This window comes from Seriola aureovittata, chromosome 21 (genome assembly GCF_021018895.1).
Source record: "Seriola aureovittata isolate HTS-2021-v1 ecotype China chromosome 21, ASM2101889v1, whole genome shotgun sequence".
Taxonomy (NCBI): Eukaryota; Metazoa; Chordata; class Actinopteri; order Carangiformes; family Carangidae; genus Seriola; species Seriola aureovittata.
In genome coordinates, this window is record NC_079384.1 from 14,262,263 (window position 1) to 14,289,402 (window position 27,140).

At 41.2% G+C, this 27,140-nt stretch overlaps 1 protein-coding gene across 1 annotated transcript; it reads left to right on the forward strand.

Moving 5' to 3' along the window:
• Positions 1–26,555, forward strand: LOC130162355 (CDP-diacylglycerol--glycerol-3-phosphate 3-phosphatidyltransferase, mitochondrial). Its single transcript, XM_056366054.1, has 11 exons — positions 1–118; positions 7,097–7,307; positions 9,006–9,083; positions 13,148–13,247; positions 13,330–13,519; positions 16,040–16,218; positions 17,984–18,183; positions 19,436–19,727; positions 20,165–20,313; positions 20,434–20,564; positions 25,924–26,555. Exons 1-10 carry the CDS (start codon positions 3–5, stop codon positions 20,551–20,553), a joined length of 1,635 nt encoding a protein of 544 aa, XP_056222029.1. The 5' UTR covers positions 1–2; the 3' UTR covers positions 20,554–20,564; positions 25,924–26,555.
• The last annotated feature ends 585 nt before the right edge of the window (positions 26,556–27,140 follow it).

Here is a 27,140-nt window from a genome sequence, read left to right on the forward strand (position 1 = left end):
CAATGGCGGCTCCCATGTCCTGGAGGAGGCTGGTGTACTCCGTGTACTCACCGGCCATCACCGGGGTTTTTACCCGAATATCTGACCGGCTCTTCCGTGTCCGGGACAGAAGAGGAGGGTAAGAGACACGGTTCACCCACGGAAACACACACACGAGGGTCAAACCCGTGTTTTGCTGCAATGTCTGCACCCTACAGAGCTAAATATGCTAATACGTCCATTATCGGACACACGTCATTTTCACCGTGGTGTTTTGACTCAAAATGAACGACACGCCTATCCTTGAAATTTTAGCACTTTTAGTCACCGGGTTGGAGCTTATTTGTGTGTAGTTAGGATGTTTACAGCTACGTTTAACTAGTTATCGTCAGAGTTAGCAAAGAAATGCACCTCCTGAGGCTGCAAGTGTAACAGACAGCAACTCACCTTCAGGGAAACTCACTCAGAGGTTGTACAAGATGTTCTTCATGTTGTGTAACAGTGGCTGTCATTTTACCAAAGCTGAAACCCGACACGCATCTTAGGACACTCAGAGTTCAGAGGGTTATCAAGAAGAGCATGAATGGACAGGTGATATCACAGGTTACAATAACTCTGTGTGCAACACCTGTGTGCTACATGGAGCAAGAGCTGATTGTTGACATTTTTCACAGCAGACAGTTGCTGAGGCACAGGTGTTAACTAACAACATTAATGATCTCTGTCCTGTTTTTTACCCTCACTTTCCCATTGAGATCCCAAGTTAATATATACAATCAGAACAGACAGAGCTCAACTTGAAGTCCAGTGCAGCAGAGCAGAAGAGAAGCACATGCACACCCAGCTAAGACCCAGAGAGATGGGGAAAGAGAACCGAGGTCATCACAATGTAGACAAACATCCACATTCGCACTCCACATTTCACCTGCACTTCAAAAGACGCAGAATTCAACAAAAGTTCACCAGAATATGCTAGAAAAAATAAGGAACATTAAAATTTCTGTATGGATAATTTTTTCATTGTCTTATCTACACAATGCCAGAAAATGCCAGAAAAATGCCTGCTATAAATTCCCACAGACTCTTGTCTTCTAACAGTCCAAAACCCAAAGGTAAAACATATATAAATCTAAACTGAAACACCTATTAACAATTCATTTGCAAGGCTATGTCTACTTTAGAATCTAAAAATATACTTCTTTGGCTTCGGGTGATAAACAACTCAAGATAGCTGCTTTAGATTCCTTTGATATCTTGTCACAAGTACTTTCTGATAGTAGTGTTGGCTGCAGTTCTAAAATTGCCCACCACGTGAAGAACAAACCAGATGCCTTTTTGTTTCAACTCATCACGGTTCAGAGACTTAATATTAAACTTATCATTCTTAAACCCAAGGGCGTTGTCTTCACCAGTGTTTAAGATAACTGGGAAGGGTCTGCCACTGCGGGAAATTAGTGTGAAGTGCAGTTCCTGGGTCAAGCCCCTGTTTCCGAAAAGGAAACAAAAGTTTGGGCATCGAGACTTGTTGGAGCCTGAAGCGAGAATCTGTCATCATCATATCATCTTATCTCATCTTTCTCATGATACTGTAATTGTTTTGCATAATTTCCTCCCACATTTAACTCTGCAATCTACACAAGTCCAAAATTGCACAAAGCAAAGTTACAAAATGAGTTCTGCCTGTGAATCGTGTCAACAGGTAGATCGCTAATATTGCGAGATGGTAGATTGTATGGCCAAAAGTATGTGGACACCCCTGTCTTTTATGTATGTTTGCCCTGCGGTTGTTTTTCATGGTTGTGTTGGGCTCCTTTGCTGCAATTAAGTGAACTCTTAATGCTACACATACCTTTTTTGTATTTAAGGCAATAATAGGCTTGGACCTTTGTGGCAACAGTTGGAGAAAGACCCTTTTAAAGTGTGTTTGAACATGGCAGTGCTGTTGTGCACATAGCCAGGTCCATAAAGAACTTCCCTGACCGTGACCCTATCCAGCATCTTTGGGATGAACTGAAATGCCAACCGTGAGCCAGGCCTTGAGCCAGGCCTTACACCTGACATCAGTGCTGGATGTCACTGATGCTGTTGTGGGGGAATGGGGGAAAAAATCCCAGAGAGGAGTGGAGGATGTTATAGTGGCATATTAATGGCCACTGTGTTGGAATGAGATGTTCAACAATCACACATACGTGTAATTTTCAGGTGTCCATACTTTTGGTCATATAATGTAAATGCTTGTCATTAAAATACATTTTATTAAATCAATATATTAGAATATGTTTGTAGTAATCAACAATAAGATGGTATTAATATTGAATTGTTTCTTAGATCATAAACTATAAAAGCAGATAAAAATCAGTTTTCTAGTTTGACAAATCACTCTACATCCATTGGGAAGAATCAGGACCTTAATCTCTGAAGGATGCAACACAATCACGCAGTTTCCCAGCCGGGAAATTCTGAGGAATTATGAGGAAGGACGGATAGAGCAGTTTCTCCTGTCACATGCTTCAAATCACGGGGGATGTGGTACAGTCACATACCAGAGTAAACAGCTCCTCCATTCATTACAATTACCAGTTAAAGCTTTAGTTTATTAACTTAACCTCATCAAACTGTAAGGAAGTTAACTCCATCTCAGTTACAGTCATATTCCGCGCTTGTATTTTGCAACACTGAAATTATTACTTATTACTGTATGTTGATACTTGGTGAGCGGGAAAAAAAACAAAAAAAAAACTCCACCCTGTTTCAGGATTAACAAATCTACTTTATCTTTGTTTTTATGGAAGCTTTTATTGTATCTCAGTGTAACCTGAGGTAATAGTTGATTTTATATTGATCGTCTCAGCCCTGAAATGAAAAGCAGGAACAGTGGGCACATAATTACCTCCGCCAAGGAGCTAATTATGGGTTTATCTGTTTGTGTGTTGGTTTGTTTATTTGCCAGCAGGATTACACCAAAAATACTGAACCGATTTGCACCAAACTTGGTGGAGGGATGGGGCGTGGACCAGGGAAGAACCGGTTACATTTTGGTGCAGATCCGGTTAAAGAGGCGAATCCAGGAATTTCTTTTATCAATTTCCTTAACAATGCAAGATGGGGCATTTTTTCTCACTGTTTTGTCAGTTTATCAGGAAATAGTCTTTGAATCATAATGTAAAATAATAATGTAAAAAAAAAAAAAAAAACCCAGACATATTTATGGCGTTGAGATCTGAGTCTCTACAGTTTGTTGCAGAGCCAGATGATAATCCGGATCTGGTGGAAGAAAATCAATTGGCCTTGACAGAGGTATGCGCTCAACTGAGTGCCATTCTAGTTTCAAAGTGTGTTCCTTATCTCCTGTCACACTCTCTTATCTTTTACTGCTTACAGAAAATTGTAAAGGCTTCAGGGTCAGCCGAGGACCATCACATTACACACGCTCATTGTACCAAGCTCGATGTACTTGCTCAGACAACCTTTGTAATTTGCACCGCCATAAAAGGCGGAGATGTTTCAGCGTAAGCGAGGAAATTATCTTTGATGCTACAGTTTTATGGCTCAATGAAAAAAATGCTGTGTCTATGATCGGACTCACAAATACCAGGGAAATCCCCCGTCTGTGTTTGCTGCAGAAGATCTAACTCAGCACAGTGGCTTTGGAAAGAAGCCCTGAGCTGTGTTTTTTTGTTTTAATGCAACTTTTGTTTCCTGCAACTTACTGTAACTGGCCCTTTGTGGGTCAAAGCCAAACCCAGACATAAACGGGAATGTACAGTGGGTATGGAAAGTATTCAGACCCCTTTTAAATTTTTCACTCTTTGTTTCATTGCAGCCATTTGCTAAAATCAAAAATGTTCTTTTTATTTCTCATTAATGTACACTCAGCAACCCATCTTGACAGAAAAAAACAGAAATGTAGAAATTTTTGCAAATTTATTAAAAAAGAAAAACTGAAATATCACATGGTCATAAGTATTCAGACGCTTTGCTCAGTATTGAGTAGGAGCACCCTTTTGAGCTAGTACAGCCATGAGTCTTCTTGGGAGTGATGCAACAAGTTTTTCACACCTGGATTTGCGGATCCTCTGCCAGTCTTCCTTGCAGATCCTCTCAAGTTCTGTCAGGTTGGATGGTGAACGTTGGTGGACAGCCATTTTCAGGTCTCTCCAGAGATGCTCAATAGGGTTTAGGTCAGGGCTCTGGCTGGGCCAGTCAAGAATGGTCACAGAGTTGTTCCGAAGCCACTCCTTTGTTATTTTAGCTGTGTGCTTAGGGTCATTGTCTTGTTGGAAGGTGAACCTTCGGCCCAGTCTGAGGTCCTGAGCACTCTGGAAGAGGTTTTCTTCCAGGATATCTCTGTACTTGGCCGCATTCATCTTACCTTCAATTGCAACCAGTCGTCCGTCCCTGCAGCTGAAAAACACCCCCATAGCATGATGCTGTCACCACCATGTTTCACTGTTGGGATTGTATTGGGCAGGTGATGAGCAGTGCCTGGTTTTCTCTACACATACCGGTTAGAATTAACGCCAAAAAGTTCAATCTTGGTCTCATCAGACCAGAGAATCTTATTTCTCATAGTCTGGGAGTCCTTCATGTGTTTTTTGGCAAACTCTATGCGGGCTTTCATATGTCTTGCACTGAGGAGAGGCTTCCGTCGGGCCACTCTGCCATAAAGCCCCGACTGGTGGAGGGCTGCAGTGATAGTTGACTTTGTGGAACTTTCTCCCATCTCCCTACTGCATCTCTGGAGCTCAGCCACAGTGATCTTTGGGTTCTTCTTCACCTCTCTCACCAAGGCTCTTCTCCCACGATTGCTCAGTTTGGCTGGACGGCCAGGTCTAGGAAGAGTTCTGGTCGTCCCAAACTTCTTCCATTTCAGGATTATGGAGGCCACTGTGCTCTTAGGAACCTTGAGTGCTGCAGAAATTCTTTTGTGACCTTGGCCAGATCGGTGCCTTGCCACAATTCTGTCTCTGAGCTCCTTGGGCAGTTCCTTCGACATCATGATTCTCATTTGCTCTGACATGCACTATGAGCTGTAAGGTCTTATATAGACAGGTGTGTGCCTTTCCTAATCAAGTCCAATCGGTTTAATTAAACATAGCTGGACTCCAATGAAGGAGTAGAACCATCTCAAGGAGGATCAGAAGAAATGGACAGCATGTGAGTTAAATATGAGTGTCACAGCAAAGGGTCTGAATACTTATGACCATGTGATATTTCAGTTTTTCTTTTTTAATAAATTTGCAAAAATTTCTACATTCCTGTTTTTTTTCTGTCAAGATGGGGTGCTGAGTGTACATTAATGAGAAATAAAAATAACTTTTTTGATTTTAGCAAATGGCTGCAATGAAACAGTGAAAAATTTAAAGGGGTCTGAATACTTTCCGTACCCACTGTATATAGTGTGTGTGTGTGTGTGTGTGTGTGTGTGTGTGTGTGTGTGGTGTGTGTGTGTGTGTGTGTGTGTGTGTGTGTGCGCGTGCGCGTGCAATGAATGAATACACAGAAGAATGACTTCTGACAATCAGCTTGTAAGTCACGTCTGAGGTTAACACTCTGCCCTGTCTTTATTTAATGTGGCTGCACTGTCAGACCAGATTGTATGATTTTATGTCAGAGACAAAGAGTAGAGCGATGACTGTGGTGTTGGGGTGAATTTAAGGACGCTGACAAAGAAAAACCAGACACATTGTCAAATCTTCTCATGGATCTGTGTCCTTAAAGATTAAATACAACCATTAATCTTTCAGTCGACTTTTTTGTTAAGCAAAAACACCACACATTTGCCGTTTCCATGATCGTAAACAGAAATCCTTCAGGTTTTGGACTGACAAACAAAACAAGACTTTTGAACTGGATTTGTACTGTCCCAGTGTGTGTTCATATGTTGGTGGGAAGCTCTGACATCTGATATCTGAGCCTGTTGCACCTGCAAGACAGCACAAAAACACAACACTTGTGAAACTATTGTTTTCCTGCGATACATAGCCGGCGTGCCCGTTTAGTCCGGCAGAGCCTCCGCAGGCAAGTAGGAAACAAGACTCGTCCATAATGATGTGGTGTTTATACACTGTAGAGCTATGGTATTTCTCATGAATTCATTATTCTGGAGAGCTTACAGTCAACCCACACATCCAGCTGGGTTTCTGTTAAGACTTTTAAATGGGAGAAATGATAAAAACATCTGTTTGGGTTGGAGAAAAAATCTTTTCTTATGTGTCTGGACAGATGTGAGGGTGAAAAATAAAATGCTGGTAATTGGTGACAAAAACCAGAGAAAGTAACAGATACAAGCTAGGGCTGCATTAATGGATTACAATAACATCACTATCAATAAGAATAAGTTTACAGTTACATGTATGGATAATTATATGTAAAATAATCAGTTCACTCTTGAACTTGGAAACAGCAACAGTGTCAATCTGCAGTTATATGACATGATCGAAAGCTTCAGAGCAGCTACTAAATGGACCTTGTGATGAGACTGTTGTGTTAACCAATTAAAATGATGTTCAGTGCTGTGAACCGTGTGCCACTGTAATAACTCACAATTACTGCAATAACTCATTTTGTTAGTTTTTAGCTCCAGTTGGCTCTGAATCATCTCGATCCCACTGAAAACTGAAATATGATAATATCAAAATATTGTCCACTTCTTCTTCTACTAACAAGACTGTTTACACGCTGATGCTAAGCAGGTGTTACGTTGAGGGCTGTAGCTAATGATTACTTTTTTCTATCAATTAATCTGTCGATTATTTTCTCGATTATTCATTTGGTCAATAACATGTCAGAACACTGTGGAAAATGTCCCTGCCAAATGTTTTTAAATGTCATTTTAAAGCTAACTGTGACAGAAATCCACAGAAAGCAGAAAATATTCACATTTGAGAAGCTGAAACCAGATGATTTAGACATTTTCGTAAGAATAATTAAAACAATTATCAAACCGGTTTCTTGATTATTTTCGCTGTTGATCTATTAATCAACTAAGTGATAGAGCTCCAATATTTTTTACTCTGTCCCCCATCAGTCTGTTAGCACTTTGCTAATTAGCAACTAATTTTCAGCTGAACCAACATAAAAACAATTTCTTGCGATTCCCCTTGTTTCCCTCCAGCTCCTCCGTGCTGCTGCTGGCTCCCCTGCTGGCCGAAGCTGACCCGGCCCCATGTCGTGTCGCCAGGCCCACCGGGTCGGCCGGAGCTCAGGGCACAGACGGCCTCTGCTCCCACTTTCGATGGATGGCAGAGCATGTACCTGCCTTTCGGGTGCCGGGCACCCACATCCACATCCTCACATCACCCGACCAGTTCTACCAGGCCATGAAGGTCGGTGTCACTGTCAAAATAAAATGTTTGGTTGTGGAACGATTAAATACAAAGTACAAAGGGAGCTGGAGTTAGAGGAATCGAAAGGCTGATATCTGCCAATGCTGATTGTTGGCAAAAGTGTTTGCTGTAATTGAGGAAGTATTATTTTCCCATCAGATTTTGATTAACCGTCAAACACATGAGTTGAAACACAACAGCTGACAAGAAATACAGTAATTATTCAGCTCTAAAATGACTTCTCTATATTTCTACGTTACATCTAATTCTTGCTGGAGAAATTAACACCCAGAAATGATTTGTACCAGTTACAACAATCTTACAAGAAAATCTTATTTTTCTTTGTGACTCAGTAAAAAGGTGAGTGAATTTACAGTATAAACGTACTTTCTTTTTTTTCATGTGGTCCCACACCTGCTGTGTGTCACCACATTGGAATCCTCTCATGCCTCCTCTAACTTTAGCCTATTCAGCTGCTCCAGGAACAACGAAACAGGAATTTGTTTCAGCTGATGTGCCGGGAAAGAGGCAGGAGCTTCCCTCATACAGAACCATTGTTTAAGCTCAGACAGAAAGACTTAGAGTTAAGTTGATTTATAGTTAATTTCAGAGGAATCTCCCTCCAAGTGTTGATGTATGTCCCTGATGTATTTGTGTCGCTGCGTATGATGAGTTTTAGAAACACTACATATAGTATAACCTCTTTTTCATGGTTATTTGAATCATGTGTGTGAGTTACAAGCGTGTGTGACTGGGTGTGTTTCGAAAAAAACATGTGATTTGTTTTATCAACACTTCCCCATACCTATGAAAATTGGGAAGGTTGCAATTGAATGGCTTTTTGTGTGTATTTATGACTTTTGGCACACACACGTACACACACGTCCACACACGATCATGGATTGCTCAAGTAAGTTTTCAAGCTAAACGGCCAAACATTTGATGGTTCAAATGTGAGAAGTTTCAGCTTTTTCCCGTCTTACATGAAAAGACAATTCATTTCTTTTTGAATGAATTTCGTTGGTTGGATTAAACCCAGACACATCAAATTGGGCTTTAGGAAATATACATTTTTTTTAATGTTTTATAGCCAAACGATTAAGTCAAGAATGTAATCGGCAGTTTATCAATAATGTTAGTTGCAGTTGATGCTCAAGCTGTTGAAAGATGAGATTTAATTCAAAAACACGCCTTTCTTTCTGCCAAAAGAAATGGTGAAAACTGTTGAATGTTCTGTGGATTATCCAGAGAATTGTATTTACGTTCTGTTGAAGTTTTAATAATAATGATAATAATAATAATAAGAAGAAACTTTATAATCCTGTGAGAACCACAATCTAAATGTCTTTCACCTCCACTGTTGGCAGAAATCCCTGTGTGAGAAAGTGAGAAAATATATTTTCAAACCTTTGAAGTACCAAACATATGACAAAAAGACAATGACCATTTTTTAGTGTTTGAAAAGTAGATGTTTTTCAGTTGCTGTTTAGGGGCCCCTGGTGGCCTGAGTCTGCTCACTTTGCTCATGTCTCGTGCTTTTACTGGCAGTAAATGTACTTTCTGTTAAAAGTTTTTCATTTCGTAAATATCAGACCTTTGTGACCACATTTCGAACACCCGCATACAAACCTACAGCACACTCATTCTCTGTCATGATTGTTTGCTTTTTTTTTTTGTTTTTCTTTCTTGTCACTTCAGGCACGAATCAAGACCGCAAAGAGGCGAGTGGTGATGGCCTCGTTGTATCTGGGAACAGGTCAGCTGGAGCAGGAGCTGGTGAGAAAAACAGTGTTTGTGTGTGTGTGTGTTTGTATGCTTGACAGATTCACATTTAAGTGCACTGTTTTACAATTCTGGAGATTTTACTTGTGTAGTTTTGGTCAGGTGAGAACAATGCCATCTAAACACAGACGCGTGCCAAATAACTGGTCAGAGATGCCAGAAAATGTGAGTCAGAGTCCTCTTCCAAGAGAACCGCAGTGTGGTTTGTTCAGAATGAAAATGCACTCCAGGCCAGCTACAAGGAATGACCTCAAAATGCAAGGGTTTATGGGTATAAGGAGACCAGTGTTGGCATGTGATGGCCTGCTGTTCTTCATGCTTGGAAAGCCTAGCATAACAACATTAACCCAGAGTAAACCACAGTCTGGACTGATGCTCGTATTCTGCTGTTTTTTTTTTCTAACTGGTACGAGCAGCAGCAGAGAGGCAGAATTACAGAAAAGGGCAGAGACGAGTCAAACATGCTTAATTACATTTAAAAGCATTCGAATCGACTTTGATTGCTCTCAAACTCTACAACCTCACAGGATGATGGATTACAAGAAATGTGAGTCATTAAGGTACAGCGGGTCCATGTGACCTTTATTTTAAAAACCAGGTTCGCTTGTAATTGGACACAATGAACTCGACTGCATTCAGTAGAAAAATGTGAGCACGGTTTGCGGTTTAGACTAAAGAATGAAAACTGCAGGTGTGATTTCAGCTCGAAGCCGGGATCCCAGGCTCGAACACAATGCTGGACTGATACTGACAGCCACACCTGTGCAGTGTATTTACTTAAGTGCAGGTGCAGGCACTGAAAATAATCTGGAAATGTACGTTTATTTTGATAAAACTATATCCAAAGGCAACTCATACTACTTCATAAAAGACAATAAAGACATTAATAATGGTACCCGCAGAGTTTTTTTATTTTTTATTACTAGTAACAGTGAAGTTCACGGACGCACGTGTGCACACCTGAGATTATGATGAACAATCCTGTCAACAGTTTCACACCATCTGGTCTACAGGTCGCGGTAATGTGCCAAGAAGTGTAGTGATGTAGCAACAAAAGGCAGGAAAGAGGAAGACGTCTGCAGATTGTAGCAGCGTGCTGGATTGAATGGTGCTAGATTTTTCAGGCCTTTACTAATATCAATATTTAGAAAAGGAAAGAAAATGTGGTTACGATATATCGGCCCTATGGTATTGTTTGTTTTGTTTTGTTTTTGGCGAAGATATACATGCTGACTATGCAAATGTAAGGTTTAGAAATCAACTTATCAGTCACCTCAGACCTAGCTGGACATTTCTGTATTGTAGCTTCTTGTCAATTATTGGTCGACATATACAGAACTGTGCCAAAACGTTTAGGCACTGAGAGTGTGACTGCTTTCAGAAATAATGTCATGAATAGTTTTTATTTACCAGTTATCTTAATACAAATCGCATTAAATAGTAAAAACCGAAATCCAATAATATTTGCTGTGACCAGCCGTTGCCTTTTTAAAACAGCAGCGGCCCTCCTCAGTACACCTGCACAGTGTCTCAAGGTACTTGGTGGGTCTGTTGCTCCGAGCATCCTGGACACAGTTCTTCTGTCTGTTCATGTGATCCCAGACTGAGATCAGGTTTCTGTCGGGGCCAGAACAACTGTTGCAGGACTCCTTGTTCCCCTTGGTTTTTTTACCACTCTGGCTGTATGTTTGGGCTCGTTGTCGTACTGCAGAATTAATTTTGGACTGATGAGACACCTAAAGAATCCAATCATCTAAATTGCCTGAAGCTTTACCGTTCTGTAGACGGACACAGATTTATCTGCAATAAGCCAATATCAGCCGATATATCAATATGGCCACATTTTTTCTTCTAGTTGGAGATTACTGCAGCTTTTACAAATGAGACACGAAGTTCAACTCCACAAAAAAATCTGTTGAAACTGTCCTCCAGGTCAAAATTTCTTTTATGTTTATAAAGAGACGTTTTGGTGCATGGTGTGCCGCAGTAAATTGGAGTGTTTATGCTGACAAATTTCATGCTTAATGTTATATATAAAATAAAATAAAATAACCAGTTTTTATGCTCTGATTTTACAGCCTTGTTAGAAACTCAAATGATTACTCTAAATTACTCGATAAATCATGTTGTGGGTCACATGTGACCCCCAGGCCACGAGTTTGAGACTCCTGCTGCTTAAGATTCACTTAGAAGTAATAAGAGAACACAAACATTTTCCATCTAGATTTACCGCCAACACTTCAGACAAATCTTGCACAGCATTAAGACTGAATGCTGCTTCTCTGCATTAAGAGATAAACAGTTTTTCCTCAGAGCTCCCACTCATTGTCAGATTTGCTCCAGAGGAAACTTCCAGAGCTGGAAGTGCCGGTGGTGCAGACATCCCCAAAGAGCTCTCTACTGGAAAGAAGAAATGTTTTACTGGCACATAAACAGGCACTCTGGGGTGACGTGTAATGAATGCATTTGGGCACCAGATGCACAATTTATCCGGTGTAAAAAGAAAAGAATCATTGGTTTGACATCAGGTGGGGAACAAACACCAAGTCGCCACAAATACAGACTCTACTGTCGCTACCAGTTTCCTTGTTGTGAGGAGTTAGTCATGCTTTTCCCACGCTCAGTAAACAGATAATAAAAGACGGCTAGTGTTTGATAAGCGATGGCCACTGCCAAGTAATCAATAATCATCTTTGTTTTGTGGCTCAGTCTTGTTCACAGATACACATGTAGTGAGACACAGAGAGAAAACACAAGGCTTTACCTGAAACCACAGCTACTGGATGTGTTCATTTTGCACTTAAACTATAGGTTACTGTAAGTTGGAGAGTTCCACAGAAATTAAGATAAGTAACCGTAGCTACCCGGCCCCGAGTCTGTCAGCTGTTTCCTTTGCAATAACAAGTGATGACGCTCGCTGAAAGCCGACAGTCAATGTCATCTATGTACAAACCTCAGTTTGTGGTTTGTGAACACTGTTGTAGAATAAGATGTGAGAACATGATCACAGACCACAGGAAGTCTTTTTGTCAACTGGTTGTTCCAAGTAAAATCGTGTTGACAGAAGTTTTCCATTTGAGTGAAAAGAGCTGAGCAGCTTGAAGATCTTTTAGTTTGATTGGAGTCTTAAAAATTACATTTACCCAAAATTCTGAGAAAATTAGTCGGCCGGCCTTCAACAAATGACTATCATGTGCTGTATGTTTAAATGTTCTCTGTATTATTTATTAAATCTTTTGTGTATAAAATGACAGAAAATGGTCAAATCATGCACCTCAAAAGTTCAAGGTGACATCTTGTTTTGCCTGAAACAGCAGTCCAGAACCTGAAGATGTTCAATTCATTTGAGAGGCTAAAAACAATAAATGCGTTGGATAGATGATTAATTAAGTATTAAAATAGTCTCTAGTGTTTTTCTCAATTAATCAGTTCATCTTTTTGGCTACAAATTATCAGAAAATTATGAAAAAGCCTAAAATTATAATTTCCTAGAGCCTGTGGTGAGATGTTTGAATGTCTTGTTTTGTACAGCCAACTGCACAAAACCCAGAGATAAACAATCCTCACATCTGAGAAGTTACAACAGCACAAGCCGGACATTTTTGCTTTGAAACATGACTGAAACGATAAACCGAAATAGTTGCTGATTTAATTTCTGTCAATTGAATAATGAACTAGTTGTTTCAGTTCTGTAAAAGTAGTTCTGCACAAGACCACTTTGTGCAGTGGATGGTTGAACACTTAACTTGAAGCTTATCTGTCAGATGGAAGCTATAATCAGATCGTCTCTTTGAGAAACTTTCCCACAATGCAGCAATTTGTTTTGTGTAATCTGGGGAACTCCACGAATGTTTGACATCAAAGTCTGTTTACAGGTCTGCACTTCTAATGAATATGTGAAAGAAGTATAAAGCCTTTTATGGCTCAAGAAATGCTGTGAAATTCTGATACTTTTTTTTTTTTTTTTAACTGTACATCCTGAGACTGGCAGCCGTGTTATAGGAGCACAATGCTGAGTCAGTGCAGCACTCATGTAATCATGTTTTGTTTTCATTCAGGTGGACTGTATGGAGGAAGCTCTACAACGCTCGCAGGACAACAGTCACTCTCCTGACCTGAAGGTCTCCATATTGCTGGACTACACCCGCGGGTCACGAGGTTGTTGCCGCTTTCCATGAGATCTCTTTGCAGCTGTTCAGCGCAGAGCACCGCGCTCATCATCCTTATGTTTAACGTGCAGGGCAGATTAACTCCAGGACCATGCTGCTGCCGTTGTTGCAGCGCTTCTCCTCTCAGATGCGGGTCTCTCTGTACCACACTCCAGACCTGAGGGGGCTGCTGCGGCTGCTGGTCCCTCAGCGCTTCAACGAGACCATCGGAGTCCAGCACATCAAAGTCTACCTGTTTGATGACAGCATAATCATCAGCGGGTATGTTTGTTCCTAGACAGAAAGTCTAGTCTGGCTGCACCTTGGTGTCAGCGTGACCGTTTCCCCCTCGCCACTGTCTGCTTTCACCCTTGTTTAATCTCGTTCTGGTCCACGGTACATTTGCATTCTCAAAGTGCAGGTGGTTAATGTCATTGCTCGGAAATGTTCTCGGCGCACATCTCGACGTATGCGGAGAAAATGGAGAGCAGTGGGTGTGCTCCAAAACCCAGTGGGCACAGCGCCGGTTTGTGCTCTCTGACTGTGGTTTCCACTCCATTTCAGTTCAGCACACAAAATGGCACACGCCGCTTTAACTGACCCGAGCCGTGAGCTCGTGGGGAAAGTAAACAATGTACCATGTGTCAGACAACGGAGACGAGTAAACACGTTCTGTATCGTCCAGAAATAGAGACGACCCCTCCCTTGTCCAATTGATGCGACGCACTGTCACACTAGTCCTGTTTGTCTGAGATACTGTTGGTCAAAGCAGAAGAGAATCGTCATCTGTGAGTTTTCTATTGTAAAAGGAAACATGATATAAAACAGTTAAAGCACAATAAATTCCACACAAGTTATTTTTATAGCAGCCGACCTTTGTCGGCCCCATTGTGGTGACGGTGATATCTCAGGAACGCCTTGAGGGAATTTCTTCAAATTTGGCAAAAACATTCACTTGAACTTGAGGACAAACCGATTTAGATTTTGATGGTTAAAAGTCAAAGGTCACGGTGACATCACAATGTTCTGCAGCAACACTTGACACTGTGGTGATTATACAGATCAGATGTGTGTAAAGTCTCCATGTCTTAGAATTTGTAGCTTCGTCACACCAACGTCCATATGTGAAGCTTTGTCGCGTGTCATGGCTCCAGTTTTGTGATCTATCAGAATCAGTTTTATGGGCCAATCATGTGAGCACATACAAGGAGTTTGACTTCCTCACTAATACATTACACATGCAGCAGAACAAGAACGAACGAACAAACAAAACTTAAAGTCAATTCAAATAAATTTTATATCACAATCAAAAAAATACACTTAATGCCTTTGATTTGATTCCTTCAGTCTTCACTACGTATGTTAGTATGGACTCTGGACGCACATGGTTGTAAACTGTAACTTGCTAGTTTTTCAGACTGTGTTTTGGTGCTAATCATCCGCGACAGCCATCAGTCCGTGCTGTTTTAAACTGGGCTAACAAAAGACTTATGGTTGACTAACTCTAAAAGACACTAAATCGACTTGAAGAGGTAAATGTTTGGACGTAACCTGACACGCCACATGGTTTGTTACACACAGTCATCTGAGAGGACTTTGTTGGAAACTGGAAAAGGGCAGGGACCTTCAGTACTTGGTACTTGTCAGGTGATCTGTTTGTCTATGACTGTCCGTCACGTGCTAACTTCAACCAATCAGATTCTGCATCCTTCCTGTGAAGCCACATCAAACTCTGTCCTCTTCTGTCGATGAAGAAATACCCCCGAGTTCTGATATAACTGATGCTACAGCAGCATCTATGCAAACGTCTTTAGGAGCCGCCATTGTTGTTAGAAAACACGCCTGTAGCTGCCAGTGTTTCCTCCCTCATGGGACGTTGATTGGTCAGAAGCTCTGTGCTTTGGCCACAAGCCAATAGCTTGGATCCCCGAAGATGGATTCCCGCTTGTGAGAGATACAGCTGCGTTGTAAGGTCAGTTTGGACCGAGTTATACTAGAAAAGAAGAGACGTCCTGTCCGACCACCTCGGATAAGTGTTTATAGTTGATCCGAGGAGCCACACTCGAAGGTGGCGGGAAAAGCCAGCTGTGATGGACAGTTTTTAAACAGGGGGATAACAGCACACATTTCCAGGCAGTCTCCCTCTCTGACGACATTCATAGTTTTGCAAATAGTTTCAAAAAGCTCAAGCAACAGTCTGATGTTGTGAGTAAAATGTAATTGTCTAGTCTTATGTTTGGTCCTCATGTTGTTTACATGGTTTTCTCAGGGCTAAATTCAAATGGAAAAGGTCGTACTGTCTCTGGCAACACTCGCAAGCAAAGTCAAAAGATTCAAATTAGCCACAACACCCCAACAGACATTGTTTTACCATGTTTAACTTCACCCTTTAGTTCAGCAACCGTACAATGTAAATACAACAAGAAGTGCTAGCACAACATCTACACTTCCTGCTGCTGTTGGGCAAACAGGGATTCAAGGTCATACCTGCTCTAACACACATAGATCCATGTTTGCAAGATTGAAGAGCATGAGCACAAAAAAGTGTAAGAAAAATGTCTTGAATGTTGTTTTCTTCTCATGTTTCCATGAGGCGTTTACCAATAACATGCATGCATGATTTTTTCCCAACTGCAGTTCAGAGTTTGAACCGATCAGATCACCTTATTCAGATGGACCTGGCTTCACAAGAAATATTTAGAAATTTTTAGAAACACGGAATGTGCTATGAAACACGCCTTCATCCGTCTTCTTCCTCTTTCCTCCTTTTCCCAAAATGCTTCCTCTGCTCCCTTGTTGCAGGGCCAACCTGAGCGACTCCTACTTCACCAACAGACAGGACCGCTACGTGCTGCTGGAGAACTGCAGGGAGGTCGCCGACTTCTTCTCCGAGCTGGTGGACGCCGTGGGAGACGTCTCCCTGCAGCTTCAGCCCGACGACTCGGTCACCATGCTGGAGGGCATGGTGCACCCGTACAAAGGTAACACAAGCGCGCGTGTGTGTACACAGGCGCATGTTTACCCTCCAACATGTTTTGACACCTCACGGTCAGTTACGGTGGCACCTGCCCGGGTTTCAGCAAGAGGAGCCGATGGATTTCACTAATGGAGCTTGAAAGCTTAGACAGGCGAATAAATGATGGTCGGACTGTGTGTGAGTGTGTGTAGTAAGAAAGATGTAGAGAGCTCTTGCGGTTGGCCAGTCATGCAGCCGGATGTGAAATTGTCAGGATTTTTTTCGGTACACACACACACACACTCGGACAGTGTGTCCGTAACTCGAGCGCAGACTGCCAGGATGTTAGTTTGAGGGATGAATGACATCATGTCTGCAGGACCGGTCCGCCGTGGTAACGAACACCAGGAATAGAGTTGTGATGTCACGGTGTTGCTGGAAGACGATATGTAGTGGGAACTGCACACACACGCATGGTTAGTTCAGAAACACACACACTGGTGAAATTCCAATGAAATCTAATTTGTGGGGATGACAGAGAAGATTTGTAACTGATAATAACCAATGAGGTGTCCTGATGTACAATAATAACACATGAGGCAATGTTATGGCCACTTAATGGTTTCTGCAGCCTCTTCGTTGAGCCACACGCTTCTTTTCATACTACAGTCGGGCTGCTGATAAAACTTGCATCACACAGACCCAGAAACCATGAATTCATTCATTCACAAAGTACTGATGCTGTGCAGTTACCTGTAGTTTAAAGAGTCAGTACACACACATTTTCTCACTCATCTCTAGTGGCATCAGGTCTGATCAGGAGACTCTCCAGACATTTTCCTTCACATTATTTATTCAGCGATTTTTGTTGTGGGATTATCATTATGTTTGATTTGGTCCTAACTGTAGAGGCAATTTTGCCACAGTCTGGACACCCTCCAATCTCAAACTTAGCTCTTTTATACAGTGACTATCAAATACACGTTTAAGCAGACAGTTCAACTTTCATCCAGGGTACAAAGTACGTTTATCTCGCTTAATCATTAAGTGTACATTATTTGCAGAGATCAGTTCATACGGTTTGTTCATACATTAAAAGAGAACATCCAGTCCGATTAAAAGAAAACGTTACATGAAATGGAGGAAAACACATTACACTAACCAATCAGGGACAAGAGATAAATTCATCCTGCTGAAGTCATTTTTAGTTTACATGGATGTTGCGGTTGCTAGAAGCAGTTAACTTAGTTTTTTCCAAACAAAAATATGTTGATTAAAGAGTTGTCGTTTCTCGGGGCGTCTTGGTGGCCGAGTGGAGCCACATGTTTTCCGTCTGGCTCTACTGTCTCCATGACCGGTCGGCTGAAACGACAGTAAACTGATGGTTAAACTGATAACCTGAGCTGTCGTGCTGCTCTTTAGCTGAGGTCGTACGTCTGCTTCATGCGTCTCCACACACTATGCTGGACCCTCGTTGGTATAATGCAGTCCTGAGCCCCTAACCTAAAGCACTCCAACCCCTACCCCTAACCTGAACCTCAATCTCACCTCAACCTTAAAACCAGAACTTTACCTTCAAATTGTCCTTTGAATAACGAGAACAGGCCAAAATGTCCTCGCTACCGTGGTTTAAAACCAAAGTTGGTCCTCACAGAGATAGTGGTACCGTCCTCACACACACTTACTCAGAGCCCACAACACTGTGACCCCATCAGTTTGACCACCTCCCAGTGTCCCGACTTATCTCTGTCTATGTGTATACTCATGTTTTGAACTTCCACGGCAACCAGGCAACAGGCAGGACTTCTCAGCAGTGGCGCGGAAGCGGATCATGGAGGTCATGAACACGGCTCACATGAGGCAGCGGCTGCTGAACCGGTCTGAGGACTCTGAGGACGAGGGGATGAGCGAGGGGGAGGACGACACCTGGGTGTTCCCTCTGGTCCAGATGAAACCTCTGGGCATCCAGGTGGACGAGCAGGTCACACAGGTGAGTCCCCACACCATGACGACCTCTGAATTGCTGAGTCATATTTGGAGCTAAAATCAACAAAAACACAAGTTTGGCAGCGTAATGCTGCTGAATTTGCCCTTATGCTTGTTTTTCCTCAGCAACAAGTAATAAATATCACTTGTTAAACATGTGACTTACTCAAAGCAGTGTGACTAATAAACCATGGATAAATATTTGAACATTAATTCAGGGTTTATTAGTCACATATTCTGGGAATGAACGCAATAACATGATCACCAGTGCAGTATAATGTAATTCAATACAAGAGCACAAACTGGAATCGGCACTATTTGTCTCAGCAAACATTTCGAGAGGAGACTTTGAGTGTTATATTTATTTACATTATTTTGTAGCTGATTTTATTGGTTGCTTTGATCTAACTGATGATGATGCAGCTGTTCTTAAACACAGCCGTTGTGCTGCTTTGCTTCCTGTAAATTGTTTAGGGGTTAAAGCAGCGTTTCATATAAGACTCATCACTTTTCGGTTTTGGGATATTTAGCTTGTTTTTAAAAGGAGTAAATCTGTTTAAAATTCTAACCAGATTTTGTTTTCCCATGCACTCAGATGTTGTTGAGGCTGACCACTGTAGTTTACAGAGAACAAAGTTTCCTTGTGTGAGTGAAGAAATACATAAAACTATTTTCAACTTCATAGTGGTTGCATTGGAAGCTGTAACGTTTTTGAAAATCACAATTGTTTTGTAACATGGACGATTCGATTTTCACTTGTTTTTAATTATGAGAAAAAATACCAATAAATTCCAGATTTTTAAATTACAAAAAGTAAAAATAATGACAATTTATCAAATATCCAACATCATGATCCTTTACAGACCTACATTTACTCAATTTCAGAAATAAATAATCTGAATATCATATAATTAAACTGACAAAACTTCAGTTCACTCAGCCCAAACTCCAGTCAAGAAATCCATAAGTTTAAACTTGTCATACTGTTAATTAATTCAGACAAAAAAATCAAACATGAAGAAAGAAATGAAATGTCCTGGTGTATTGAACAACATGGTAATGATTAAACTGACAATATGATATAGAAATCAGACCACACTGCTCGGCTCTATAACGACCCTCATGTGTAAAGCTGTAATAAAACTCTTTGCCACGGTGAAACCACAGCAACAAACTCTATTTTTCACAATGTCAGGAATTAGAAACAAGCCTGTGACTCGTTTTTCTTCACCCTCTGTCTCGCACCGAACCTCCAGCGTTTGCTGACAGACGCCGGGCCAGACTCCACTGTGTTTCTAACATCAGGTTACTTCAACCTGACCCGGGCTTACATGCGGCTGGTGCTCGGGGCCGGAGCCAGCTACCGCATCCTCACCGCCTCCCCCGAGGTCAACGGGTTCTTCGGGGCCAAGGGCGTCGCCGGAGCGATCCCCGCGGCCTACATCCACATCGCCAGACAGTTTTACAACCGGGTGTGCCAGCTGGGCCAACAGGAGAGGGTACACCTGCACGAGTACCACAGAGCACAGTGGACCTTCCACGCCAAAGGTGGGAGGAAACAAAAGGGCACAAATACATTCATTTTCTGTGGATCACTTATTCCAGCACAAACTCCCACAATTCAACATGTCTTACTAAATATTACAGTCTAAACCAGGGCTCACCATCCAGATTAGTTGTGTTTGGCTCAGTGAAAATAATAAAAACACATCACTCTCACTGTTCTTCTCCCTGCTCTGCTGTTCTTGTGGTCACGGCGGTATGTAGCGTGAGAGACGACGGCTTGTACAGTCATTCTCTCGTGGCCTCAGGACAAGGATGTACACTCACTCTCTCTCATACTTTGGGGTTTTGGATCTACGTTGGGGATTTCTGCATGTGCTTCCTTTTAGTTGTGGTTTGGGCCGACAGAAATCCCTGCTGGAAGCGGCTCTCTGAAGCATTACCTCCTCACCGGCTCACTCCGCTTCTCCTACCCGCTACAGGTCTGTGGTATTACCTCCAGGGGCAGGATCGGCCTTGCCTCACTCTAATTGGTTCCCCTAATTTCGGTTACCGCTCGGTTCACCGTGACCTGGAGGCCCAAATCGCCATAGTAACGGAGAATGAGGAGCTGCAGAGCCAGCTGCAGGAGGTCGGCTGCTTTTTTCTTTTTCTTTTTTTTTTTCCTATCTAACCACAGTGAGAAGTGATGATGAATGACTGAGTAAATCTTTACTGAACACACACCTGTGTTTCAAACTCCGTCTCTCAGGAGCAGGAGATGTTGTACCAGCGCTCCACTGAGGTGTCCAGCTCCACGTTCGAGCGGCCAGACCGCCACGTCAAGCTGTGGGTGAAACTAGTGACCCCCTTCATCAAGAATTTCTTCTGAGACGCCATCAGGTGCAAACACACGGACATGTACACACTCATGAAACATAAAAAAAAAAACCCCACAATTTATTTATTTTGTTAAAGGACAATTCTGGTTTATTAAAGCGGAAACAAATCAAATATTGCCAGAAACGTGAGCAGTGAGGTTTTAAAGCTACACTTAACTATATTTGTTATGTGAAAAGAGTTGCTCGTAGTGACAAACCTGACAAGAGTAATTACCGAACTCTGCAGCTCCACTTTCCAGAAGCAGCGTGACACAGTCAGCAATTAGCTGGTGAACATAGTGGAGCATTGATTTCGCCTTGATTCCAGCCTTTTCGATTTTTTATTACTCACTGTTTTCTTTTTTTAATATACAAGGAACAATTTGACTTTTGGGTGGATCCACCTGATTTTGCCAAACAAGAAATAAAGTAAACAAAAATGCAAAAACACACACACTCGTTACGATTCGCTAACAAGGTCAGATTGTAAAGCAAAATCATGTATAAGATGATAATATGTCAGTGTTGTGCTTTCAGTTTCTTTGTGATGCCTCTTTGTGGCAAAACAAACAATGAATACTCCTTTAAAACAGGTTATTCTCTCAGAACGTCTATTTAAAGAGCAGCTTTAACTTCTGACCTACAGCACGTAACGTATCTGTACACAAACAATTCCTGTGGCATTAGGGATGAATGCAAACTTCTGTTGTTGAGCGTTCGCTGTGTCTTCATTACTGTGGGAAATAAAATGTTGAGACTGATGTACTAGATTTCAACTACAGGTATGACTCAGGTTTGATTCCCTTTTATCTCCTCGTCTATGATAATTTAATAATATAATCCTAATTTGTAAATCACTCTGCAACTAACAATTACTTTTATGCATGTCTTTAAAGTCAATAAATAATATAATCCCAGAGCCCACGGTGACGTATTTAAATAACTTGGTTCATGTGAGAAGAAGATTTTTCTGTGACACAAAGAAAAGCAGCAAATCCTCATATTAGAGAAGCTGGAAATGTTTGAAAAATGACTTCAGTTAATTATCAAAGTAGCTGATGGACTGAATTGTCTCCTGAATGAATGAGTGAATATGTTTAATCAGAGTTATCATAACCGATACAAAGAGAGGCCAAAGCATAAAACCGTGCTGCTTGTAATAAGGAGGGTTTTCCTTTTTAAAGGACGTGCATCCCTGCTTTGTTTCCGTTGTTTTTATTCAGATTTTGTCTGTGATTTTTTTGCTTAGTAGACAAAATACAGCCTTGAACATACTGTACAGAAACACACACACACACACACACACACAGTAAAACAGGCTGTGGCTTCGTAGAAATGTCTGCAGTCATTGTGGTGAGTCCCAAATCACAGGTCCCGTCCTCGTCTTCCCAGCAGCCCAAATCACCAAAGTGAGAGCAGGGACAGCGTGTCGGCTGATTCACTCCTGTCATGGAGTGAGTCAGCGCGGTGTTATGATGATGATCTGTCAGTGTGGTCTGTGTTACCGTGGGTCCTGTCAGGACTTGGCGAGGTAGTGTCAGAGGGTTCAACCTGAAGCAGACTCAGGAGGCTACTTGTGCTCATGTTGGGGTGGGGGGGGGGGGGGTGGGGGGGTGAAGTTTTAGTTTGAGGGAGAGATAGAGACACATAAAGTACTCACTCTGAGAGGAAGATATTTTCAGTTTATAAACTCAAGTTCTGGGCAAAGAGAAATCTGTCAAGATCTCGGCGTCAGATTGTAGGAAAGCCACTTAGCATTTTTTTTTTTTTTTTTTGTTGTTTAAGTTTCTGAGAACAGAAAACGTTATGGGCTGGATAATGATGGTAAATGGGCGGTGTCTTATCGTTACCTGGACAAAAAAAAACCCAAAACACTCGTGTGATCTGTTGCCAGAAGGAAACGGTTGTAAATAGATCACCTTTCAGGACTTGAGCATTATTCACCAATGTGCACACGGACGAAGTGAGAATACCTCTCAACCCATGACCAGCACAGGAACACGTTTAGACCCATTGTTGGAAAGACGTGTGGAAGTCCTCTTGTTACTGGCAGGGTGACGCACAGGGGCCGTGCGAGACTCCACAGAGGCCTCGGGCTGAAGGTCGTGTTGACCTCTGAAATGTTTAGTTAACAACAGAAAAGCCGTCTTCAGTGTCACTGACACTGATACACAAACCGCTGATATTTAATCACAACCTTCACTAACTGTTAAAATCAAATCAGTCTGAACAAACAGAAAACTTTAAAAATTAAAAATTCTTTCTTTTAAAGCCGATTCTTGAATGTTGTGTACTTATTTTTTTTTATATTCACATGGCACCAGAGTAGAGAAGTGTTGAGTTCTTATATATCTACTATTTTAAAAAGCACAGGTGCCAGAGTTTTGGCTGAAAGACGCTGTGAGAATTGTTTCCTTCACCTGCTAACTGACGCTGATTTAAGCTGCCGGTATATTCCATCATTCAGGAAACCCCCACCCCCTAACCCTTTCCGATGTTTTTGTCTCTTTCCGATAATTTCTGTAACTTTCCGAAACTGACAATCCGACATTCACACCCACGCTATGCTGGTCAGCAGTGGAGGCGAGGAAGGAGTCGAGGTTTTTCATTTTTAATTCTTCACACAATTTGAACTATTCCTGCCAATTTTAACGTTAACAGTCAAGTCCCACACTCTGACAGTCTTCCAGGAGAGACTGTCTGAAAAAATGATGTTGTGTCTCCTCGCTCTCTGTGATGGTGGGTTTTCAATCCGCCTTCAAGTGTGGCTCTTTGGAAAAACTTTAAACACTTTTGTTTTTGGACAGCACGTCTAACCATCTAGTTCTGATGGAGCTGATTTAAAGTTACTTGTGTTTTTCTGGCAGGATCATTGTTAAAGACACAGTCTGGAGGAGAAACTCTGTTAAAAGGATAAGGCTGGTGATTGTATATATTTTTCTTTTTGTCAACAAATCCCATGAAAAGACCAAAACCACCGATGATTTGATTCACATCAAAATTATTGTCTATGTATGAAAAGCCTGATGTACCTTTTTCCCTCTGTGCCACCGTTGCACTGGCTGACATGTTCCTTCATTACGCCGAACATGGCATTGTAGTTTACTCTGACTCAGTCCCATTTACTTTATTTGTTTCTCCATTAGCTATTAGCAGGGCTAAAAAATAACCATGAATTTCACGTTTATGCACATGCACATACATTAATAAATACACATAAAATAAAACAAGGTACAGCACTTTCTGTGATATAATTACCCAGTTTACAAACACAATATAGAACCAAACTTTTTCCCAGCTCTATTCTTGTTATAATGAACTTTCTAAACTCAGAGTGGCTTTCAATCTGTCTGCGACTGGTTAAGAGTTGCTTTCTGAAAGTTCAGGGATGTTCTGATAAACTGTGATGGATTGTTCCACTGATGAAAGAGCACCAAATGTGTATTAATTCACGATTGGAAATAGTCCCTAACAAATGCGCTGTTTACTCTTGTTTGAGAGCCATCTGACTAAAGCATCCAGCTGTTGGAGGAAATTACTGTGACCTGTTTCCAAAGGTTTATCCTGTAACTAAGAGGTTTGGGGCTGAGTGCCACAGACAGGCAGGGAAGTCTAAAAAGTATTAATAGATGGACTAAAGCTTTGCTTGTTGTGCTCTTTTTAATAGGATTCATTGACAGTAAGAGAAACGCCTTTGACATAAATGATCAGTTCCAGCAGTTTTAGTCCATATTTTTGTCATTAACATGATTTATGAAGGAAAATCTGTTTTAAATTCACGCAGCAGGAGAGAAAGGCCAGAAGTTTTTGATCTTTATTAAACACTAACCACTAAACACAGAGTTTTTTCTGTTGAATTATAATCTTGAACATATTGTATCATTTTATATGTATAATATCTGTAAGGATCTCTTTCTTTGCCCTAACTGAAACTGTCAACCTGACATTTGATTTACAAATGAACAACATATGCTCCTGAGGTTCACAACTGATTAGTTTTTATTTGGGTTAAAACAAATACATTTACTTTGTATTATTGCTCTGCATGCTTGTAAATGTAACTGTAAATGTTTTTTAGGACGACCAGAGCTACAGATATAAAAAAAAAAAATCAAAAAATCAAATGCATTTGTAGAAATGTTTACGTGACCAGTCCCTATTAAACCATTAAATGAAAAAAATAAATTATCACAAATTTAACACAAAATATATGAAAGAAATAACTATATATTTACTATTATTTTACTCCCTGTCTTTGTATTATCCCACGTATTTAAACAGGTCTGTGATTTGTTAAATTCCATATTTTAGGATCATTTCTTCCTACTTTTTCGCCAGCACAGAAACATTCATGGAAAACAGGCAGTGGATTAAATAACCTCTGCCCCGCTCTGAATGTTGTCCACTGGGAGTGTCCGTAGAGCAGTTTGTTCACACTCCCTCATGTTTTGTATCCGTCCAGCATTGTGAGCTGTGTACATTGCTGCTTATCTCTTTTTTTCCTGACAGAGGAAAAAACAAAACGCAACCCTCCAACAATAGCTTTGCCGGTTAAAAGGATAAAAAAAGTCCTTATCGGCAGCGCAGGCCGTCTATTGTTAGAAACTAATGACAACAGGTTGGAGCCTCTCCAAACTGTTTTCACAGTCATGTTAAACGGTCCGCTCTGCAGGGTTAAAACACAGCTGATGTCCCAACAACAGCATGAATCCCGGCTCAACAGGCTCACGTGGTTGTGCTTTGACCTGACTGCTCTCTAGTGGCCAACCTGAGATTTCCCACTGTGATTTTATGCCCTGAACCCAGCCCCTGTGTGTGCCTCTAATACAGTGATTCAAGTTTGAGGTATTTATTAAACTAAACCAAGATCTTTCGAAATCCAATATCATTTCAATCATACAAACAGGATTTGCAGGTTGGTGTTGGAGAATTCTTTAAAACTGTAGCATGTGATGTGATGATGAGACACTGGGGCTGAAACAAGTAGTGGATTGATCAATTAGTCGAGACATGTACAGGTTGTAGCTTTTCAAACGGCAGGATCATATATGATATTAAAATGCATATTTTTGTGTTTTGAACCTTTTTCCAACATTTTTTGCTTTTGAATCAAGACGATAATCATAAGTCGCAGCGCTTGACGACACCCTGGGTTTTGAAAGAGAAACAGATGCTCGTGTCTCTAATGTGAGACATAACTTGACTAAGACTAAACATAACGGCGCCGTGTCATGTCCTTTTTGCCAGTCTGTAGCCGTCACATGACGTCCTTCATGATAACCACAACACATTCACTCATACCAGACACTGTGGTGCCATCGATAAAGACTCGACTGAATACTGAACACGTCTCTCTGCGCTTGTGTTTTCACGTTGTGCAGGAGGCGGGTGGTGCAGATTCCCTCGGCCCTGAGGTTGGTGATGTCTTGGTGGAGGTCGGGCCGCTCCTGCAGACGGCACAGTTGGACACGCTTGGCATGCTGGGAGTCTGCTTCTTCAGCTTCACCCGAGCTACAACCCTCATCAGTGACACACACACACACACACACACACACACACACGCACACTAACAGAAGCAGATATATGTGGTGAATTCAGCAGGTAAAATGTCTTGATTTTAATTCAAGCTCCAGATCCTGCATACAAAATCTTTTACTCCGTTAGATTGTTTATATATTAAGACTTGGCGTCGTTACACTGTGGATTTCTGGTTTTGTATTACTGACTACAAGCAGTTTAAAAATATCTACTTCTACTATTGTACATACATCTCTACAGGTACATGTTGCATGTATAAAAAGCAATAGAGACTTCATCAGTGAGTGTCCCTGATGGTTAACAGATGGGTGTGGTGAAGCATTACGATTCCTCAAAGAGCCTTAATAATAGTTTTTAAGAGCTCGTCGAGTGTTTACAGCTCTGCCCGCAGTGGTAATCAAAGTTCAACTGTACAGCGTCTATGTGTTATTATCTTTGTAAATTAAAGGATGATGTGGTGAGTTTTTAAAAACGACTTCAAATGTGTGAGTTTTAATTTAGTGCAATGGGCGATTTTTACCCTCGTCGTCGTAGCAACATATTATTTTAAAAGTGTAGATCATATTGGAATACAGACGCCAAAGAATCCTGTTTTAAAGCTGGATATAATCAATATTTTTGCTATAAAATGTGAGTGTGAAAGGGGTCGCTCATAGTAGTCTGTAGTTCCTCTCTGCTTTTTAGCATCTTTCAGCTCATTGTTTTGGTTTTCCAGCCATGAAACTTTACTGTTTTGGTTCCCACAGGTCTCTATTTATTGAAAAGGCTCTAAAACCAAATCAATCACTCTAAATGTTGCTGTATAAATAGATAAATAGGCAACTCTTTTCATAACAAGTTCACCATAACAACTTAAAACATATGTCTTTGTTTACAGTTTCTTTGCTGCCCCCAAGTGGCCAAAAAGTCAGTTATTGCAGGTTTAAAGCAACAGGAAATACTTTTTGAATAAGCAGTACATTCCAGTGTCAGGTAAACTTAATTTCATTTTACATCCTCAAAAAGTCATCTATACAGAAAGATATACAGTTGATAAGGCAAACTCGTTAGCAAACAGTTG

What these genes read in the sequence shown, in the direction of transcription:
- LOC130162355 (XM_056366054.1), top strand. Translation starts at nt 3, where the DNA reads ATGGCGGCTCCCATGTCCTGGAGGAGGCTGGTGTACTCCGTGTACTCA. An exon ending in GTGGACCTTCCACGCCAAAG is followed by an intron (nt 19,728 to 20,164) that starts GTGGGAGGAAAC and finishes TACCCGCTACAG; the next exon opens with GTCTGTGGTATTACCTCCAG. An exon ending in TGCAGAGCCAGCTGCAGGAG is followed by an intron (nt 20,314 to 20,433) that starts GTCGGCTGCTTT and finishes TCCGTCTCTCAG; the next exon opens with GAGCAGGAGATGTTGTACCA.